General features: G+C 42.3%; 1 protein-coding gene across 6 annotated transcripts in view; it reads left to right on the top strand.

Moving 5' to 3' along the window:
- The window catches only part of LOC143276539 (myc box-dependent-interacting protein 1-like), an 81,916-nt gene that overhangs the window by 29,908 nt on the left and 29,656 nt on the right, over positions 1-22,352 (top strand). For 5 of the 6 annotated variants that reach the window (XM_076581099.1, XM_076581093.1, XM_076581095.1 and 2 more), the window contains exons 4-10: positions 9,757-9,851; positions 11,250-11,345; positions 11,895-12,002; positions 12,581-12,666; positions 13,774-13,849; positions 15,572-15,672; positions 18,295-18,330. In XM_076581099.1, the coding sequence (XP_076437214.1) occupies positions 9,757-9,851; positions 11,250-11,345; positions 11,895-12,002; positions 12,581-12,666; positions 13,774-13,849; positions 15,572-15,672; positions 18,295-18,330 (598 nt within the window). The remainder of the gene's footprint in view (positions 1-9,756; positions 9,852-11,249; positions 11,346-11,894; positions 12,003-12,580; positions 12,667-13,773; positions 13,850-15,571; positions 15,673-18,294; positions 18,331-22,352) is intronic. The other variant, XM_076581097.1, reaches the window with a different exon arrangement.

The following is a 22,352-nucleotide window of genomic DNA, read 5'->3' as shown; positions in this document are numbered from 1 at the left end:
GGGAATGCACCATCAACGTTAATAGTCAATTTTTTTTTTGTAAATTCTTCAAGGAATCCCCCCCCAAAGTCCATATCCCAATTCCAAGAATTGACTTGTTCAAATCCAGTCTGGTTTACTCACACGCCACCTTATGGAACTCACTCCCAGAAACAGTTAAACAACACCATTGCCCAGCCACCTTCAAAAAACATTGCCTTTCCCACCTGATGCCGTAATGTGTTATATAAATTGTTCATTTTAATGATACTGTTTGTCCCTCACCCTCCATCCCCCATTCTGGTCTGTAGTGCAGTGTGTGTTGTGTGTGTGTGTGTGTTTCTTTCTTTCATTTTGTTCATTTTTTCCTATGCATTTTACTAACACCATGTTTTTGCCTGTATGCCATGTGTGAGTGTGTGTGTGCGTGTGTTTAATCATTTTTTGGATTTTTTTTTCTCCTCTGTTATGTATCTCTACTAACACCAAGCTTTCATTTTATTTAGTATTGTGCATTGTAGACCCTATTCAGAGCAGGGACTGGATGTAAAAAAGCACACCAGTGCTTATCTATTATGCTTGAAATAAAGAATTTTGTCTTGTCATGTCTCTTTCTCATCATTCCTCCATCCTTATCTTCATATCTGTCTTTTCCAGCATTTTCTCACAAACATGAGATGAATGAGTTCATATCCACACACACACGTACGCATGCAGCCATGCACACATGCATGCACACACACACACACACACACACACACAGAGGAAAGGGGAAGAAATCAGTCACCCAGGTAACCACCACCACCACACTGCTGTCAGAGAGGACAGAAGAGGTGTGTGTGTGTATGTGGAAGGGGTGTGTGTTTGTATGTGTATGTGTGTGTGTGTGGAAGAGGTGTCGTGTGGTGTGTGAGAGGGGTTTGAGGGGTTGGGGGGAGGGGGGGGGGGGTGGAAGCAGTAAGTAAAAAGTTGGAAGGAGGAGGAGACGCAGTTGACCTGACAACTACAATACAAAAGCTCTGCTGCCAGCTGACATCACATCTCTCAGGCCCTGGAGCGTGAAGCTACAGCAAAGGGAGGGAAGCCAACCCCTGACCTTCACAGGGGAGGGGGGGGGGGGGTTTGGGGGGGGGGGGGACCAGGTCAACCATTTCTCAGACTTCCCTCTTGCCATGGGGAGGGGTGGGGTGGTGGCCTTTTTACCCTTTGACCTGACACACACCTCACCTCCCTCATTCCCACCTTCCCTTCAGTCGCACTCTCTCTGTCAGTTCCTCTGTCTCTGTCTCTGTCTGCCAATCTCTCTGTCTGTCTGTCTCTCTCTCTCTCTCTCTCTCTCTCTCTCTCTCTCTCTCTCTCTCTCCAGTTTTTTACCTGTTGGGGTCAGAAAGTGTAGTTTTGGGTGAAAAGTTGTCTGCAGGAGACCATGAAGGGGACAAAGTTACAAGAAAAAATAAGAACGTAAAAAAGATACATACCCAACACCAACACCCAAAACAAAACAAAAAAGCAAAGAAGTGAAAGAAAATCTAAAAGCCCTCTGTGTGTGTGTGTGTGTGTGTGTGTGTGTGTGTGTGACTTTCCTCTCTCTCTCTCTCTCTCTCTCTCTCTCTCTCTCTCTTAAATACCTCTCAATACAAAATGTGTGCAGACAATAATCGTTTTCTAAAGAACAGAAGATAAGAGGGAAAATATGTTTGTATTTGTTTTCTATATTTCTCATGATATGCTGTGCGTTTGTGTTCATGGTTGTTGTTTTTGTTTGTTGTTGTTGTTGTTTTGTAGTTGGAAGAAAGACACTGTAACCACCCCCCACCCAATCCCCTGTTAACACAGGCTGTCACAGCAAAGTGCTGAAGTGCCTTTTTTTTTTTTTTTACAGTGTTGTACTCTTCTTCCTCATCCCTCTCCTACCATCCTTTGCCTCCTTCGCCACCACCACCACCCCTCCCACCACCAACCCCAAGCTCACACACCCTCACTCTCTTTCCTCTGCTGCAGCCCAGCTCTGTTAATAATTCAGTGTCAGGTCATAATAGTCCGGTTGTGGAACGAATTAAATAAGGCAAGTTAGGAACAAATTGCAACAGTTTGTTTTATGTTGTTTTTGGATAGTACCTATTGTAATAAAAACATTGTGAAAAAGGGAGATTGATTGAACTCTTAGTTTGTTTATAATTTTGATGAAATGACGCCACAAATGCTCTATTTCTACAGTAGAGCTGCGCTCAGTGTAAACATGGCCAAGTGACCATTCGTTGGATAGGTATCGTTATAAATCAGCAGAATTTAACATAATTTAGCGTGTTGATTGGGAAAATGTGCCATATCTGTATAATTTCGATGAAACTGATGATGTTAAATGCTCTATTTTTAGAACAGGACTGCGGCCAGTAAAACATGGTCGAGTAACCATTCATTGGAAAGGTTCTGATATACATTGTTTTTAATTAGCGCCATATGCTTGCAGAATTTTTATATATATATATATATATATATATATATATATATATATATATATATATATATATATATATATACCCATATTCAATAAACTGTGAAACAGTTTAGCGGTCAGTTCAAAAGCATATGGGGTGGGCCCCACATTGCAGCTTCACTTCCTTGTTGCCGTGTGTTACGCGCGTGATCACAGCCTTTTCTGGCGCACGATTATGGCTCATTTTTTCAAAATACTATACACTCCCGAATACAAACCTAGCAGCCTTTTGCTGTATAAATGAAGAGAAAGGGCAAAACATAAACTATGCAGTTAGTATGATATTAAATACCTTAACAGCTGATCATAATGCTGCCGTGATAGAAAGAACATGACCAAAAAGTAAGTGTTTCGGCTTCCTTCAGCATCACTTTTTTTCTCCTTAAAACACGGAACAGTGAAATATAATCAACCACAACAACAAAAACAAATCGATGAACAAATAAATGTTATTGAACAGCCACAGTTTTCCTGTCAACATTTGAATTATGGCATTCGGTGCAAATATCACTTCCAGCAACTGCTGAAGACTAGATCCTGCCATGATCATCCTATGGAACGAAGAAAGTTCATTTCTGTATGAAAGCCGCGAAACAGTAAGACAATGGAGTGGAGTGGGCTGCCATCTGGTTCACCGGCTACAATTATCCTTGACTTCCACAGAGAGTTTGATCAAAGGTGGTGACTGGAGTCACATGGAACTGGTTTGCCAATGCTGACAAGTCTGTGGGGTCCATATCAATCATGGGTAGGAAAGTGAAGCAGCTTCGTCCTGGGAAGGGGCTATCACACACTGCTTGCATAATTCCTGACCAACCTGGTCGCGGAGAGCGTAATGGCCGTGAAATTTTCCACAAGAGGTCAATGAAATTTTTTACGGCAGTATGACTGACATCAAGAAGACCATATTCTAACTTCAGCTCAGAGTTGGAAAAGTGAACTATTTTTACTGGGATTTTCCAAGTGCTTTTCACTTTCTCAACCGAGGCAGTTTGGTCCTTTTTGATGGCTCTGTTACTGCTGTTGGCAGGAGTGTCATCAGCTATCATTCCCATGCCATGGAAGGTGCCAGTCCCATCAATTGTTTGGATGTTGTGGTCCACAGTGCCACAAACTGCACATAACTGGTTGGAGTCAAACCTTTAGTGTTAACGCCTTGGGTCAGTGCTGCAGACTGCTCAAATCTCTTAACTTCAGCATATGAAGAAGAGAACCCTAGTTTTCTCAAATGACCAACTAAATATTTCGAACCGATCAGATGATGAACTTCAACTCCGAGACCTAATGTAAATTTGATATTACGACCTTTGGTCTCGCTACTTGGATGTCTGACCAAGAGGAGCGATCTTCAGTTGACAATCTTTTGTTGTTGTTGTCGTGAAGCAGATAATCAAGAAAGAGTTTGACTGATGGTTGAAGGTATTCTAAGTTTTTATCCAAGCTAGCAATGTCAGAACTCAGTGGGTAGTGCTCTTTCGATGTGACCATGGCCTTGGTGTCTGAGAGGAGAAGTGAAGCAGCTGTTTGAATGATACGAAGTTTCTTTTTCTGTTTCGTCGTCAGTCTTTGTTTCTTTGGAAAAGTCTTTGATAATCTTTTCAACAGTTGTTTTGAAAGTAACAGCATTTGCTTTTCCTGTAATTGATTTGATAATGATGGTTTCCCCCAAAACGATCCTGTAACTTTTGTCGTGGGTTTCTTTTAGTGTAGGGTTCTTTTTTCTGTCCAGGTTTCTTAAGAAACTGTCGCATTTTCTCTTGGAGACCTGTTAGTGTGATTTGTTCATCATCATTTTCCAACAGAAACTGTACCACTCTGAGAAATGCAGCTTTTCACTCTTCATCAGCTGGTCTACCCTTTCGTGTCGGATGGTTTAAATTCCCGTTGTTGATGGTTCAAGACAAGCGCTTTGTGGAGTATTTTTGTTTGTTCTAAAATTGACACTATGGTGTTGGTGATGCATTGCATCTGCTGCATGCAGATCGTTAACAGACTTGATACAGTTTCTTACGGTCTGTGCCCACTGGTCGCCCCTCTCAAAACATTTCTCCAGGAGACTTTTTTCACATTCATAAGACAGAACGGCGAACACTGTGTCTGTGTCCTTACTCTATCATATGTTTCCGACTGCCCAAAGTAAGAAATTTTGTTCTAAATGGTTTGTCAACCTTTCTTCGGAGTTTAACGGGCGAGTGTTCTTCAGTTTTTTCTTCGTAATGTTTCGCTCAAAGTCACTATTTATTGAATTGGCGTTTGTATTATCGTGTTGGCATTTTTGTGAAGTCTCTGTCCAAGATGAAATGTGTAATTGTCCCCTCTCTCGGCATGATGCTTTCTGGAGTCCTTTCACAGCTTCTTCTGACTGAATAGTCTACACTGTGTTGTCGCCATCAAGTTACAGTTTTACACATAAGATACAGCAATGTCCCACAAGTAAGAACAGAAGGAAGTGGGGAAAATCAACACTTTTTTTCTACCAGTCATCTCATTTAGTGTACGCTTACCATATACGAATTTTTTTCACACAAACTGCTATTTTCGCTCTTTTCACGTTTTAATTTTTGAAAAGATATAATAATGTATTACTTTTCACGTACTTACCCACAATCATCTTGTGATAACTTCAGACACATTTCCAGTGTTTCACTGAGTAAGAAATACACACACACACACACACACACACACACACACACACACACACACACACACACTGTGTGTGTGTGTGTGTGTGTGTGTGTGTGTGTGTGTATAGAGAGAGAGAGAGCAATATAACTTTTTGACGGAAAAATCGTTCCATACAAAAAACAACTGCACACTGCCAGCGCTTTGCTCGCCAGCTTTAATCTATGCTGTTGTTTTTTAGAATTATATTTTCCAGTCACACATGACATGTATCAAAGATAAATTCATCAAAACACTTGTGTTGCTGTATTTGCACACTAGATGTAAAAGATTACCATTTTATTCACCAGGATAAGTTGCAGCAGACGACGACTCAGCGTCCGTCATCACTTGTTTATCTTATCATTTCCTGTGAGCGGCGTGGCATTCTTGCTCTGACCTCGGGGTCAGCGCGCTGCCTTGTGCATGCCGAAGTATGGCTCTCCTTGCGGACTAAAAAGCTTATCTTGGTGAAATGAATTATCTTTTATTTAATTTTAATCCACTTTCCCGTATCTCCCTTTTTCTCCCTTTTGGATATGTTGTTGCTGCTGATTTTTAGAGTCGACTGAAGCAAAAAAACTGACTGTTGCAATTTTTTCCTTGGAAAATCATTCCAGAACCGGACTATAAGGAATTCCACCACCACCACCACTACCACCACCCCTAACCCCTAACCTCCCTTTCCTCCACCTCACCCCCACCTGTGCCATTTTGTTCACAAAGCCTCTCTCCTTCTCCACCTCCCTTCCCCTTCCCCCACCCTCTCCCTCCATTTCCCTTTCACCACCCACCCCCCTCCCCCACCCACTCCCCCCCCACCTCTCCAACCCCTCTCACCAATTAGCAGGTGTATGTCCAGTTGAAGGTACTGTCCCACATTCCTGGGGTGCCTGCCACCACCACCGCCACCGCCACCACCACCCCCTCCCTGCTCTGCCCTGTGCCCAGTCCATCTTCCCTCACCCCCTCCTTCTCTTCAGGATCAGAATCAGAGTTAACTTTACTATTTCAGTAAGACTGAGAAATTGTTATGTTGAACCGTGAAGTCTTTGTGATGTGTGCAGGTTACAGGCCAGAACCATAAAATCTGGCACACAGTATGATTGTTCAACAACATCACACACTACAGAGTCATGGCAAAACCAACTCCTCCACTCCTGTCTCTGGTGGAGTTGTCATTTTTGGGTGGACCTTTCCCTCCACCCACCCCCCAATCCTACCTCCCCCCCTCTTCACCCCCCCCCCCACCCCCTCATCCCCCCAGAAGGCAGTGTCCTTTATTCCTATGGCTGGTCCACTTCTGATCTCTTCCTACCCACCACCTCGCCCCCTCTGTCCTTTTTTTTTTTTTTTTCATCAGTTGGTATGTCGACTGATCTTTCTTGATTTAAAGAAAAAAGTTTTGTTCATTAATGTTTGTTGGTTGTATAAATGACTTTTCCTCTGAAAGGATGCTTTTAGATTCTTCTTATTTATTGTGCCTTCTTCTTTGAAGACATGCATAAAGAAAGAAAGAGAGAGAAGAAAAAAAAAGAGGGAGGGGGTATGTTTATATCACACCTTAATTACATTGATTCTGTGACATTCTTTTCATTATCATCTTTTTCATCATCTCATCCTCCATCTCTCTGTACCTGTATCTGTCAGTGTTTCTGGCACCCTCATTGTTTCTTTCTTTTTCTTTCTCTGACTCTGTCTCACCCTGTCTCTCAGTCTGTGTCTCTCTGTATCTCTCTTTCCCTTTCTCTCTCCCTATCTCTCTCTCTCTGATTCTGCCTGCCCCCCCCCACCCCCCATTTCCCTCCCTCCCCCCTTCTCTGTGGCTCTGAAGGAGTGTTGCCAGATGGCATTCATGTCATACCTTTGTTCCCTTGAGTGTGTGGCATTCTTGTTTGGTACTGTTCCTGTCTATTTTTAGCTGACCCTCTTTCCCCCTCACCCCCTCAAAACTGTGTTGATACATGGGAACTTTCACAATGTTCAGTCATGTGCTATCTGTGTCAGGCGTTCATCCCTGTCTCCCATTCTTTTTTCTTTCCCCCATTCTTCCCCCTCCCACGACACCACACCTGTTTCTACTGGGGTTTTTTTTTACTTCTGATTACTGTATGACCTTTACTCCTATGGTAGTAACCGAAAAATGAAACGAGACTTACCTGTCAGTTGAAGATTGATCCGAGTTTTATCATACGGAAGGGTGCACCAGAAGAATTGGGTATGATTGAGTGTGTGAGTTGCCTGCTGAGTCGTTCAGTGCATGCCATGCTTGTCTGGTGATTGGTCACTTCACAGCTCTCATGGTGGTTCCACTCTTCAGTAAGGAAAAAACAAACATGCAAAGCAGGCTCAGCAAGCCTACATTGGTATGATACGTCATGGGTTCATGATTGGATTAGTAAGAAGGAAACTGTGCAGGTTTCTTTCTGTTTGCCAGCATCCCTCTCACAGGACAATGATCACAGAACATTTCTCTTGAGCCTTCTGTATAACATGTATTTATAACTTCTCTTTTTTTTTGTCTTTCATCCCTGTGGTACAGAGTGATGCATGCGTAGGAAGTCGTGAGTGAAAGTACGTTGATTTTATCTCTGCACAAGATTCAGCGGGACATGAATGCATTATTTGTTATCATTACAAAGGGCAGAAGGTAGTGTTGGTGCAGCAGCCGTGAGCTGACTTTGGCCTTCAGTGCACGAGCACTGGGCCCTTTGTGGTTGATGTGTCTTTGTGTGTCGCTGCCAGTTTTAAAAAAAGTGTGAGTGGTGGTTGCATTTAGCATGGTGCAGAAAGCTCTCGGTTACCCCTGCCTTTGTTTGGATAATGGAGTATTTCTTTCCTATCTGTCAGGCTTCCTGTCAATACCCCCTGTCAACATGGGTTGGGGGAGGTGGAGGGGTATGGGTGTTTGTGGGGAGGTGTGAATGAGTGAGTGGGTGTTTTTTTTTCTTCCGTGTTCATAGATGTGTGCGTGTGTGTGTGGGCAGGGATGGGGGTGGGGGGAGGGTGGGGGTGAGTGTGGTTGTGTGTGTTTGTATGTATATGTGTCTATGTGTATGGGTTTTTTTGGGGGGAGGGTATGTGTTTGTCAGTGTTTTTTGTTGTTGTAGTTGTTGTTTGTGTGTGTGTGGAGGGGTGTGCTTTGTTTTTATTCAGCAGAATCTGTCAGCAGTTCTAGTAGTGATATGTATGGACAGGAGTACATCATTCTGGTCAGAGCTGTCGTTAAACTGGTGTCATAATGGTACTGTTTCTTTTCTCTCTCTTTCTCTCTCCCTCTCTCCCTGCCCCTCTCTCTCTCTCTCTCTCTCTCCCAGCCTCCCTCTCTCTCTTCCTCTGCCCCCCCACCTCAATTACATACTCATCAGACACACACATACACACACATACTCATACACACAGTCATACTCACACGCACGCACCCGCACACACACACAAATGTGCATGTGTGTGCGCACACGCGCACACACACACACACACATATTCACAGTCACACATCAACACATCACAGTTGTTTTTATTGCTGTGAGTGTGACATGGACACTTTCATACAATTGCTCTTTTTTCCTCCTGGCTTTATTGATCTGTTAAAGGGGAAAGGAGCAGCAGGGCTGAACTCGACCAGTTCTTTCACTGGTTTTCCTTGTGGTTGTTCCGTGTCTTACTCATTTCCTCTGTCTGTCTCTCTGTCTCTCTCTCCGTCTCTTTTCTACTTCTCAACTTTGATTGATTTTTCGTTTGAATTTGTTCTTGTTTTGATGGCTTCTCCTATCCCTTCTTTTTCATGATTTTCTTTTTATTAATCTCAGTTTGTTTTTGAGTGCTGCATGACACACACACACACACACACACACACACACACACAGAGTAAAAGGGAGAATGAATAATTTGAATGACTGATTAGTTTATGTTTTTTTTAAGGATAAGAGATTATGCTTGCATGTTCTGTGTGTCTGTGTCTGTGTTTACTTGTGTATGTCACAGTGTGTGTTTGTGTGTGAGAGAGAGAGAGAGAGAGAGAGCGCGAGAAGATATATTGGAGAGAGAATTTGTTTTGTCTTCCTTAAAGGTGTGATGCATTTACCATCAATACCATCATCATCATGCTGGTGGTTCTGTCCAATGATATGAAGAAGTGTTTAAGTAGCGCTGAATCTTGCGCGGAGACAGATCAAAGTGCTTACAAACCAGTCATTCACACACAAGCCTGGCTGTGATTCTGTCCAACAGACCGAGGGATGACCTGGCCCTTGTGGGGAGGGTTCTTTCAGTGTGAACAGTATCCCTACCTTCTGTGTTAAAATAATTAGGGTGTATTTTTCTAGACTTGTTAATTGGGCATGCTTAGTATGTTGTATTCTTATTCACACCAAGGGTGTGTGAGGTGCCTTTTGTGCCTAATTTTCTTTTCCAGTTGTTTTTTTTTTTTTTTGTCTTTGTTTTGTTTGCATGTTTATGTTTTGTAATATCAGGATCAGCGGGACCAACATTTACAGTTTTTGAGCACTGTTATGGTTGTGTGTGGTGGGCTGGACTCCAAGCAGCAGAAGCTGATGGCATGGTGCGTGTGTGTAGCTCCCTGGGTTGTGATTGCATTGCTGTGCTGTGTGTGGTTCCAGCCCTCAGCAATGCCAGCAAAAGTCTGGCAGCCGCCCTGGGCACCACCTACGAGGAGGAGTGGACCGACGAGATGGGCTTCAAGAAGATGCTGGAGGTAAGCATGATGAAGATCACGATGATGGTTGTGATGATGATGTTGACGACAGTACCACTGTTGGTGATGTGTGTTTATTCTGAACAGAAGCCTCGAGGCGCTTGACAATAAATCACATTCTGTAATGTATGCGAACGATCTGATATGCTCGTTAAGGATCCCATAATCCATGTCAGTGTTCAGTTGATGATGGAAACACAAACATACCCGGCATCCAAAACCTTGACAACCCTGAAAATGGAGAATGGGTGCCTATACGGCAGGCTTAAAGCAGTTTTACATGTAAAAAAGCCTACTTGTAGATAGAAGTAAACAGGCCTGCACTGTCAGGATAGTCAGACCATGCTGTTGTTATTCCATTTAGGGCATGAAGTTTACACAAAAGTTAATGACTTTCTGGCATGACACACTTTCTTCTTCTTTTTTTTTTCTTTTTTTTTCTCTCCTAATTACTTCTTGACACATTCCATGGTGAAAGCCAAGAAATACATCAACACATTCTGAAAAACAAATTCAAGCATACTGTTGTTGAAAGAGAGAGAAACAAAATTTCTTTCATGTAAAGTACTCACCTGCAAGGCTATAAATATTTTTGTGACATTTAGAAAAGAAACAAAACTAGTGGCAACATGGACTGTTCATTGGGCTGTCATACAATCACCTCAAGTCCCAAATTTCCATGGGAGGTAACGCACTTCTCAAGGGCAATGTTTCAGGGTGGTTGTTTAGCTAAAAGCAGTTGTTTCCCTTTGTTGTGCTCTTTGCTAAAAATCACACAGTGTGGAAAAAAAAAAAAGTGCTTTCTGTCTTTGGTGTTTGTCAGTGAAGACAGTATCAGTATCAGTAGCTCAAGGAGGCGTCACTGCGTTCGGTCAGTTCCATATACGCTACACCACATCTGCCAAGCAGATGCCTGACCAGCAGCGTAACCCAGCGCACTTAGTCCGGGCCTTGAGAAAACAAGTGGTGGTAGAGAGTGAGCCCTACGCAGTTTCTGTTTCATGGCTGTGTCAGGGTGTGCAGACTGATCCATATACACTACACCACACCTGCTTTCGAAACAAATCAAAAAAAAAAACAAAAAAAAAGAAGAAAAAGAAAGAGAGAGAGAAGAAAAAAGAAAAGAGCATACTGACTTTGTGTGCGAAAGATGTTCATGTTTGAATTTGTATGGGAAGGGTTGTGATGTTTGCAATTTTTTGTGTGAGACAGATTGTTAATATTATTATCATTGTTGTGGTGGTGGTTGTTATAATTGTATTGTCATCAATGGTAGTAGTTGTCACAGTAGTTGCAGTAGCAGTAGTATATTGCTATTAGTCTTTAGTAGTAGTAGTACTGATATATTTATTATTAGATTTCAGTGTTAATCATGGATGATGGTGGCGTTGGTTTCAGGCACAGGACCTACTGTGGACGGACTACCTGGACAGTGTGCAGAACTGTGTGATGGAGCCCATGAACAAGTACCTGGCCACCTTCCCCCCTCTCAAGGTCAGTGCCACACCACCCTGCCTCCCCCCCCCCGTACCCCCCCCCACTTCCACCTGCCCCCTCCTCCATCTCCGCCTCTCTCCGCAGGCCTTGTAGAAAATGTACAGTACTGAAAAGAAAAGAAAAAAGAAATTCAGGTTTCATGCTTGTGAAATAATAATCATTTTAATCCAGTCTGAACCAGCTTGCATGCAGAGCACTCATTGTGATGAGAGTCTGTCTCAGTTTGGTCAGAACGAAATATTACGAGCCTGTCTTGATTTGATGAGAACAACATGTTTCATTCCCAGATGTGAAAACGGTATGTGTGATAGTTTTGGGGGACTAGCGTTGATACATCCTTCCCCCTGGACACTGAAGTTGTGTGGAAGATGGGGTAGCTCCCATATCGCCCTTTTCCCATGAACACATGCACACACACACACACACACACACACACACACACACACACACACACACACGTACGCACGCACGCACGCGAAAGTGCCATGTTCGTTTTGCCTTTGTGGTGTGTGGGTGAGGGGGCCCAGTATGTGTGTGGGTGTGCAGGTGCGGACAGCCAAGCGTGGCAGGAAGATGATGGACTTTGACAATGCCAGACACAACCTGGAGGTCCTGCAAGCCGCCAAGAAGAGAGACGAGGCCAAGATTGCCAAGGTAACCCCCACCCCCACCCACCCCCGCTGCTCCCTTCTGTAGGTGGTGCTGGTGTTGGTGTGGATGGGGTGCTCAGCCTACACAGCTGTGCAGGTTGTTGGACATCTCTTGTGGGAAACCAGCCTGACCTATCTGTATGTGTGTGTGCGCTTGTGCAACTGAACACACAAACTCACCTGCATGAATGTCCATGTGCGCAGATACAGACAGGTGCATGAAGGATGGTTTGTTTTCTTCCTTTCTTTTTTGGTGGCTTGAATTTTGTTGTACATTTTGTAAGATATATATATATATAAGACAAAAGTGGTTATTTTTTTATGGTGTTTAATTTTTTCTGTGTTTGTGTGTGTGTGTGTGTGTGTGTCGCGCACGTGCAAAGGTTCACCACTCAGGTGGCCCATTCTTATCTGTGTTTCATTTCAATCACTTGCATTTTATGAAGGAGCATTACATTTTTCATGTGTGTGTGTGTGTGTACATGAGTGTGTGTGTGTGTGTGTGTGTGTGTGTGTGTGTGTAAATGCATGCTTTTGTATGTGTGTGTGTGTGTACTCATGTGTGTGTCTGTGTGACCACAGGCCCAAGAAGAGCTAAACGAGTCGAAGCAGATCTTCGAAGAACTGCACAGTGAACTGTGCACAGAACTCCCCAACTTCTACAACAGGTAACGCCGTCAGTGGACCAGCAGATGTCTTGTGTTGCCTTGTCTTGGGTTTATTTCTTGTTGCAAGAGGTTCTGGTCAGCTGACTACATTCTAAAGTACTATTTTATGGAGAAACCAGGAAGAGAAAGACCTTGTGTGTTGTAAAGGCTGTACCATTGTTATTTTTCTATTGACATTGGTGAATTTGTCCGACTGATATTTCCAGTATTTTTTACTTGATTTGAATTTAAGATGGACTGAGCAAGATATTTCCAATATCTTTTACTTGATTTGAATTTAAAATGGACTGAGCAAAACATGGGTAAATTATCTCTTTTTTTTCACATTGTTTCACTGCCTTGAGTGTCATAGTAGGTATTATGTTCATATAAAGTGATATCATTCATGACATCATCAAGATAAGGGAAAAAAGTCTGGAAGGCTGAAAATTCATGCATTTGATGTAGAGTGGTATATCTTCAGACTGTTCTCTCAGTTTTTGGCTGATTGTTCTGGATATTGATTTAGGATGTGATTTAGGATTGTTTTGTGTTTTTTTTCCTGTCACTGAAGGGGTTAATTGATCTTTTAACGTGACTTTTTGGTGTTTAAAGTTATTACAGTAATGGTCATGATAAACATAATAGTGAGACATTCACATGCATACATAACTCTAAATCAAAGGGATGAAAACAAAATTTATCAGCACATGTAAACAGAAAGGGAGAGAAACTGTAGTCCAGAAAGAGAGAGAGAGGGGGTGGGGGTGGGGGATAGCTGTTCTGAAAAGAGGTAGGTTTTACCGTCGTACGTGATTGGAGGGACTTGACACTGTGAAAGAGGGAGCTCGTTCCATGTGTATGAGAAAGAGCTGCTGCCGACTATGGAGTGTTAAAATCTGACAACACTGTGGATCTGACTCTGATCGTAGAGAGCAAGATGGGGTGTAGAGGTGAAGTCAGTCGCAGATTTGGGAAGGGGCAGACTTGCTAATGCATTTATGACAGAGGTTATTATGGGAGGGAGGGCACTGCAGGAGGGGGTGTATGTTCATGAACCATGAAAGTGTCTGAGCTCAGACAGTGTTTGTTGTGAACCAGGGGGGCGTGTGTGTGGTTGTGTTTCAGCCGAGTGACGTTCTACGCCGACCTGTTCCAGAAACTGTTCACATGTGAAAACACACTGCACACTGAGCTGGCTAGGGTGGGTGCAGGCTGCCTGTCCTCTTCTCTCTGTGGGACTCTAACTCTGTATCTCTCTCTCTTTCTCCCTCTCTCTCGCTCTGCCTGTCTGTCTCTCCCGCTCTCTCTGTCTCTGTCTCTCTCTCACTTCCTTGATTTCTGTCTGTCTGTCTCTCTCTCTCATTCTCTCTCTTTGTCTTTTCTGTCTAAAGCACTCCCTCCCTTTGTCTGTCTCTCCCCATCTCCTTCCTTCCATTTCTCCCTCTCTCAGTCCTTGTTTCCTCTCCCTGAACAAAGTTTCTGTATGAAGCAAGCATGCGCATACCTGTGCTTTCATTCTACCTGTTTGTTTTATAAAGTCCTTTGACATAATGATAAAAGCATCATAAAACAAAATGTGCTTGGTGTTCAAGAATCATAAACATTACGAGTTGCTTATGAATTGTATTTCTTGAAGCACCCAGTATATTGTGCATTACAAAGCATTTTTAAAAAAATCATTCCATGTGGGTAGATGTGCGTTTGTTTCCTAGTGTTGTTCCATTGATAAAGAGAGGGGAAAGTTGGTGGCCTGCATCCTTCCCTGATAGGTGGTCATGTTGTTGTGCACAGATATCCCAGGGCCTGACAGAGATAGGTGGTCATGATGTTGTGCACAGATATCCCAGGGCCTGACAGAGATAGGTGGTCATGATGTGCACAGATATCCAAGAGCCTGACAGAGAAAGGTGGTCATGATGTTGTGCACAGATATCCCAGGGCCTGACAGAGATAGGTGGTCATGGTGTTGTGCACAGATATCCCAGGGCCTGACAGAGATAGGTGGTCATGTTGTGCACAGATATCCCAGAGCCTGACAGAGATAGGTGGTCATGTTGTTGTGCACAGATATCCCAGGGCCTGACAGAGATAGGTGGTCATGTTGTTGTGCACATATATCCCAGGGCCTGACAGAGATAGGTGGTCATGATGTGCACAGATATCCCAGGGCCTGACAGAGATAGGTGGTCATGTTGTGCACAGATATCCCAGAGCCTGACAGAGATAGGTGGTCATGTTGTTTTGCACAGATATCCCAGGGCCTGACAGAGATAGGTGGTCATGATGTTGTGCACAGATATCCCAGGGCCTGACAGAGATAGGTGGTCATGATGTTGTGCACAGATATCCCAGGGCCTGACAGAGATAGGTGGTCATGATGTTGTGTACAGATATCCCAGGGCCTGACAGAGATAGGTGGTCATGTTGTTGTGTACAGATATCCCAGGGCCTGACAGAGATAGGTGGTCATGATGTTGTGTACAGATATCCCAGGGCCTGACAGAGATAGGTGGTCATGATGTTGTGCACAGATATCCCAGGGCCTGACAGAGATAGGTGGTCATGATGTTGTGCACAGATATCCCAGGGCCTGACAGAGATAGGTGGTCATGATGTTGACAGAGATAGGTGGTCATGATGTTGTGCACAGATATCCCAGGGCCTGACAGAGATAGGTGGTCATGTTGTTGTGCACAGATATCCCAGGGCCTGACAGAGATAGGTGGTCATGTTGTGCACAGATATCCCAGGGCCTGACAGAGATAGGTGGTCATGTTGTGCACAGATATCCCAGGGCCTGACAGAGATAGGTGGTCATGATGTTGTGCACAGATATCCCAGGGCCTGACAGAGATAGGTGGTCATGTTGTTGTGCACAGATATCCCAGGGCCTGACAGAGATAGGTGGTCATGTTGTGCACAGATATCCCAGGGCCTGAACGACACATCAGAGAAACTGTCCAAGGACCATGTCCAGTTTGTCTACACGCCTAAGAGACCCCTCAGCAAGTCCCTGTCCGACAAGTAAGTGACCCCTGACCCCTACCCCAGTCTGTGGCATCATGCATGGAGTTCTTTCCCTTGTATTGTGTAGCGCAGGTATGGTTTTTGCAGGATTTTTTTTTAAAAACTGTATTTGAAGGACATCTGGAATGTTACAGAGTTGACACTTACTGTCGTTTTTGGGCTGTAAGGTGATGCTGTTTTCTTCAACCATGAATCCCATGCCTTATATATAAGTGCGCCAAACTCGTGGATGAAATTTGGAACGGAACAAGCCAGCATTTTCTAGTATATATCATTAACAGTCTAATCATACAAAGTCAGTCGTTCTGAGAGCCAACAGCTGAATCTTTTGTGCATTAGTGAGCTTGGATGCTCATCTTTAGTCAATGAATGCTGAAAACAAAACACGCATCCTATCATTTTGTGTATAAACAGAAGATGATCTGTTCTTTAGTTCAGTTAAACACAGTGGTTGATGTTTTCAAAAATGCAGTCATCATCAGGGAAAATGCCAGTGAAAGCAGTTAACAGACATTTTCCTTCAGCAAAACCAGAAATTAGTGCTGCGACCTTCACCTTGAATGGCAACATGTTGGAAGAGGCTTGTTAACTTTTCTTATCGGACTGTGTGAGCTCAGATTTCTCAGCTTTCTTCATGGAGTAATGATGATGTGTCCGTGTGAGTTCATGACACTGTCAGTTAAGTGTAGCCAAGTTGAGAAGTCACTTTGAAGTTTGCCAGAGTAGATGATTATTTCCATGCCTGATCCATGATTTTTGTTGATTTTTTCTTTTGATTCAGTGGATGCGCCTCGTTAACAGAGCACCTTACAGACCAAAGATGACAGTAGCTGTTGTGTAGCATGGGCACGTGATGGGACATGATTTTCTGACTGACAAGATGGCAAATGTTTTTTAAATTATTTTTTGTTTGGATGGTTTTGTTTATATTCATATTGTTGTAGTGTTATTGGCTTGTTTGGTTTTTAGTTGGTGACAAGAGATTTGACAGTTCTGACAAAAAGACGTTTTGTGAACTGAGAAGTGTTGAGTTAGATCATGTGACAGATATTAAGGAAGGACAAAAGTAAAATTGCAGTGTTCTGTTGATTAGTTTTTTTTTTAATTTGTTTGTTTTTTGTTGTTGTTTTTGTTTTTTGTCACAACACATTTCTCTGTGTGAAATTCAGGCTGCTCTTCCCAGAGTGCAGCACGACACATTGTTTTCCTTAGTTTGCCTACAGGAGTACCTGTTGTACTGTCAAAGTGGGTTTTTCTACAGAATTGTCAGAGACAACCCTTATGTTGCCAAGGGTTCTTTTGCACGTACTAAGTGCATGCTGCTCACAGGGCCTGGGTTTATGGTCTCATCTGAAAGAAAAGCACCCATCCCAGCACTCAAGGTGTGGTGGACAGGGGAGGGGGTGTGGGGGGGGGGGAGTCAGAATCTTGATAGAGAACTGGAACCTGGGAACACTTGCTTCCTGGTCAGGCACTTTACCACCAGGCTACCGTTCCACTTTAAAACGTACATCAACAATTGGTTGGGTTTTTTTTTCAGAAGTGGTGTTCTTGGTGCATCAGATGTGCATAAAATAGTTCATTGAGTCTTCCAGAGTTGTGGAAAATGTGAGAAGTTGTCAGGTTTTGTCCTGCCTGTAAGGAACCAGTCAGCAGTGTGTTGACTGTGTGTGTCGTGTTGGATGGTGTAGCTACAGTGAGTGTATTGGATCATGTTCTGCGTCAGCATGCCTTTAACTCTGCCCTCTCTTTTCTCTTTCCCTACCAGACCCAAATCCAGGTTTTATTTTGGGTATGACAACTTGGTCCGGGGTGTGACGATCGGGTGGGTTTGACCTTGTGACTGGTGGACAGCAGGGGAGTGTGAGAGTGGCTCTGCGTTTGTGGTGTGTGGAACAGCCTGGGGTTGTGTGTTGTGAGCTGCCCATAACCATGGTTACAGTGTTTGTACAGAAGTCACGGAAGTCTGGAAAAGTTGTGGGAAAATGAGAGAACCATTTCTTGGGAAAGCATGTTCTGTGCATTGGGGTCTGGAAGTCTTGGGATTCAGATCAAACTCTTGACCGTTCAGCAGAGATTAATGCATTTAAAAACAAACAAGTGAATAAAAAAAGAAAGTGGTGAAAATTGAACATCAATACTGGCATATTTGCTGATCTCTTTTGTCAGTGGTATAGCAGAGGGATTTTTTTTTTTATTCTGGTTGGCTGTGTGTTTGGTAAGGAAAATTTTCAGTCTGGAAAAAGTATGGAATTTTGTGAAGTCACACCTTCGGGAACCTTCTGTTTATGTGTGTGTGAGTGTGATAGAGCTAGAGGAAGGGTGTTTGTTTGGGGTGTTTGTTTTTTTTTTTTTTTTCCTTTTTTTTTTTTTTTATTCTGACAGTTTCTCAGGGGTTTATTTGGTGGGGTGGGGTGGGTGGGTGGGGGGGGTATGTGTGTTGAGTCCTTTTGGAATGGAGGACTGTGTTCTCCCCCTGCCTGACTGGACCAATGGGTGATTGACTGATGGGGTCAGGACTGGTGTGTGGTGTTGAAGTGGTGACGATGTGCTGTGGTGACCCGTTGCCGTGCACAGATTCTGCATTTGTTGTGTCATTGTTTGTTTCTGGCCTTTCAGCGTTGTCAGAACAGAAAACTCCACGTTTTACTATGGGTGAGAGGTGGACACACACAGGCTCTCTGTGTTTTCTTCTCGTTTTATTTCGTCTCTCCGTGGTGTTGTTTTTCTTCCTCTTTCTCTTTGTCTAACATTTTCTGCATCTTCCTGTTATTGTGTTGTTGTGAAAACTGGCTTTGAAAAGGCTGCAGCATTGTTTGTGTAGCAGCTTTAATGTTTAGAGTGTATTGATCATTGGGAGGGAGATCTGTTTAAGGTCACTGTGGCATCCTTGAGCTCTGTGAAAGCTTTGAAAAACCCCAGTGTCTTTAACTCTGTGCTGTTGTTTGGACAGTGACAACTGCTTCTGCTGTGTAACTGTGGATGTGTGTGCATGTGCACATTTGTTTGTGTATGTGTTTGTGCGCACATGTACTTTGCATACTGCATACATGCATATATGTATGATGTATGAATGCATGTGCGTACATTTTGTGAAGCTCGTTCAAGCAAATGTGTCATGACAGTATGTGCCGCTACTTGCATATGTGATTGTGAGAGTGTGTATGTCATGAGTAGAACAGGCGTGCTTCTGCAGAGAAACTTGCCAAAAAGATTTGTTTTACCCGTTGCTTTTGGTTCAAATTTGAAACAACTAATTATAACTTTGCTTTCTACAGAACAGCCATTCTAGTGATAAACTTTGCTTTCTACAGAACAGCCATTCTAGTGATAACATGTTAAAGAGATGTGTTGAGAAAAGGAGACACAAGAATTAAAATTAATGAAAAGCACAGAATGTGTAAAGCATCAAATGCGTCAACTGCAGCATCACAATCAAACCCATCTAACATTCCGCTTTTAAGCCTAGGTTCTTTGCACTAACATCGCCTGCCAAACTGCTGAAGTTTGTGTTTTTAGTCGTGTAGACGTAATCATAAAAGAAAAATGCTTATAAAGCACTGAAACATGTGCGGAGGCAAATCAAAGCATATACACATAATTTAAAGAAAAGCATGAAAAATAAAACTTTTAATTACTAATTACATGCAAATAGAAAACTGTAGAAACTGTAGACCAGGAAGGGGGTGGAGGGGTGCAGGGGGGTGGGGGGGTAGTTATTTTGTAGGTTTTTAAGGCTTGACTTGAAAGAGCAGTATTGCGTGATTCTGTAAGGCCATGTATCAGTGGAAATGTTGTATTTGTGTGGTGGGAGAGAAATAATGTTGTGAAACAGTAGAAGTCCACAGTGACTTGGCGGGTGATGTCTTGACTTGCTGCTGATGCTTCACGTCTTTCACTTGACACGATCACATGACATGCACAAAGTCATGGTGTTTTTTTCACAGAACATTGCACTTCTGTTCAAATCACTTCAAAGACAAAGACAGAGAGAGGAAAAAAAGAATACTGCAAAATATCAAAACTTAAAATGAGAAAATTTTAGTAAAGTACCTTTTTTACATATATATATATATATATATATATATATATATATATATATATATATATATATCACAGAAAGTATGATTTCTGCCAGTGTACGCTTTTTTATGAAGACATCGATTTTTTTTATTTATGTAAAATCAGACATTGAACTTCTGTTTTTGTGTTTGCGTGTGTGTGTGTGTGTGTGTGTGTGTGTGTAAATGTACATATCAACATGCTATTGTTGTTGTTGTTTTTTTAATCTCTGGCTACAGGCAAAATAGAAATGCTTTAACAATGAAATGCCACATGATGCATAGATTCATGTCTTTCTTTTTTTTTGGGGGGGGGGTATCAATATACAATTTATAATCATTTGCAAAATCCTGTAATATTCTTGCCAATTAGCCTTAGTATATATGGGGAAAGAAATGAATACTATAATGTCATGAAACCTTAAGGTTTGTTAGACATTGCATACACACACACACACACACACACACACACACACATAGACATTACATACACACACACACACACACACACACACACACACACACATATATATATATATATAGTTTATTGTGCACAATATGAAATGTTCCAAACCCTGTATTCAAAATGACAGTAATCAGAGTAATGTCCATATCAGTGTTAAAGAGAGAAACAGTCATGGACAAATTTCACCAGCCTCAGCTGCGGTTCTTCTTTATATGTGTTATCATGTGTGTATGTTTCTTTTTCTCTCTGATTAGCTTTGTAATCTTTTCCCTTCTCTTACCATAGATTAGTTTTCTTCTGTTCTTTGTGGCATACTAGATTTGCGTCCAAATGTTTGCCATTTTGGATTGATCTGTTTAAACCAAGTGTAAAGGCTCTTTGATCAAACGCTGCATAAGTGCCTCAGATGTGCATTGTCTGTCAATGAAGGGAATGTTGTTATTATACAAGCGCATCCTTATTATCCAGAGCTTAAAAGCTCCTAATTTGGTGAATGATGGAATGCTTAGTATGCGCGTGTGTGTGTGTGTTTGCAAGATGTTTTTTGATTGTGTGTGTGTGTTTCTTGTTTCGTGCCCAGATGACATACACCGACTGATTTATAATTGCCTACAGTTCATTTTTGCATGATTTATGTGTGAGTGTGTGTGTATGTGTGTGAGTGTGTGTGTGTGTGTGTGTGATGTGATGTGGTATGTTAGTGTGTGTTTAACTTAAAGGTTTTTTGTCACTTTGATGTGCTACTCTCTTTTCCTTCGTTGTCCTTTCATGTATATGTATGCATTATATATATACATATATATATATATATATTCATATATTACATATATTATTATAACTCTTTTGCTCCCTGGCATGTCCCCTTCTCTGAGGGAATGCAGGGAGTCCCTACCTTCTGGATATTCTGTGTTAGAATTTTTTTTTTTTTCTCTATTCTGTGGCTGTCGTCATTTCTGTCTCTTTATGTCTTTCTGTTTCAGTGACTGCCTTCCTGATCCATTTTTGTAGTGTTTGTTGTTAAAGTTTTTTAGTGTTTGAGTGTTTGTTGTTAAAGTCCTACAACATTGTTCCCCTCTATTTTTTTTTTAGTGTTTGAGTGTTTGTTGTTTAAGTCCTATGACATTTTCTCTGCTTTTGTGTGTGTGTGTGTGTGTGGTTCAAGTCCTATGACATTGTTCTCCACTTTTTTTTGCTTTTTTTTTAGTGTTTGTTGTTAAAGTCCTATGACATTGTTCTCTGCTTCTTTTTTAAAAATTTTATTTAGTGTTTGTTGTTAAAGTCCTATGACATTATTCTCCATGTTTAATCAATGTTTGGGGTGTGCGCACAATGTGTATTGCCCACTTGCATATATGTTGGCTTTATCTGTCATTTTGTTTTTGTTGTTGTTTTATCATCTGGTTGTTGAGGATTTTTGTTGCTGTTTTTTTTATTGGCAGGCTGCAGTTAAAGTGTTCACTTGTATCTGTGAGTGTGTTTTTATGTGTACGGCCATTTTGACCCCCACCATTTAGGCAGCCACACTCCGTTTCCGGTGGTTGATCAGAAACGTGGGTGGTGTGGCCCATGCCAGTGTGCATCCTGAGATCAGTTGCTGTCATGTGATTGCATACAAGTTTTGTTGTTCATTGTCATCAGTGTTGTTGCTTTCCCCTGTGTTTAACATGTTAGAGCTTTAGTTCTGGTGTCTGGTGTTGTGACGAGTGATATGATGGCCATGCGTGGCCAAAAATGCTTGCAGATGAGTAGAGTTGTATCTCTCAGTGGAGGGTCTTTGTCTGTCTGTCTGTCTGTCTTTCTCTCTCTCTGTTTCAACCTGTCAATCTGATTGACATGTCTGTGTTAGTCCTGACCTGTTGGCTGTTGTTCTGTCATGAATATGTAGGGACTTGTCATTTTTAATGAAATTTTACAAGTATTTTGGAAGCATGTGCTTATGATTAATATGTGTGTGTGTGTGTGTGTGTGTGTGTGTGTGTGTGTGATGGTAGGTGTGTGCATGAGTGTGTGAAAATGTGGACACGTACTCTGCATGCACATGCTTAGTTAAATGTGCTCACATGTGTGCGCTGTCTGACACACATGATGCATTACACAGTTCAAACAAGGAACAAATGTGTGTGTATATTCTGTGAAGGAATCCAAATTAC

Source organism: Babylonia areolata, chromosome 32, assembly GCF_041734735.1.
Source record: "Babylonia areolata isolate BAREFJ2019XMU chromosome 32, ASM4173473v1, whole genome shotgun sequence".
Classification (NCBI taxonomy): Eukaryota; Metazoa; Mollusca; class Gastropoda; order Neogastropoda; family Buccinidae; genus Babylonia; species Babylonia areolata.
Note: the sequence above shows the minus strand (reverse complement) of the source record. Positions and strands in the feature narration are given on the sequence as shown.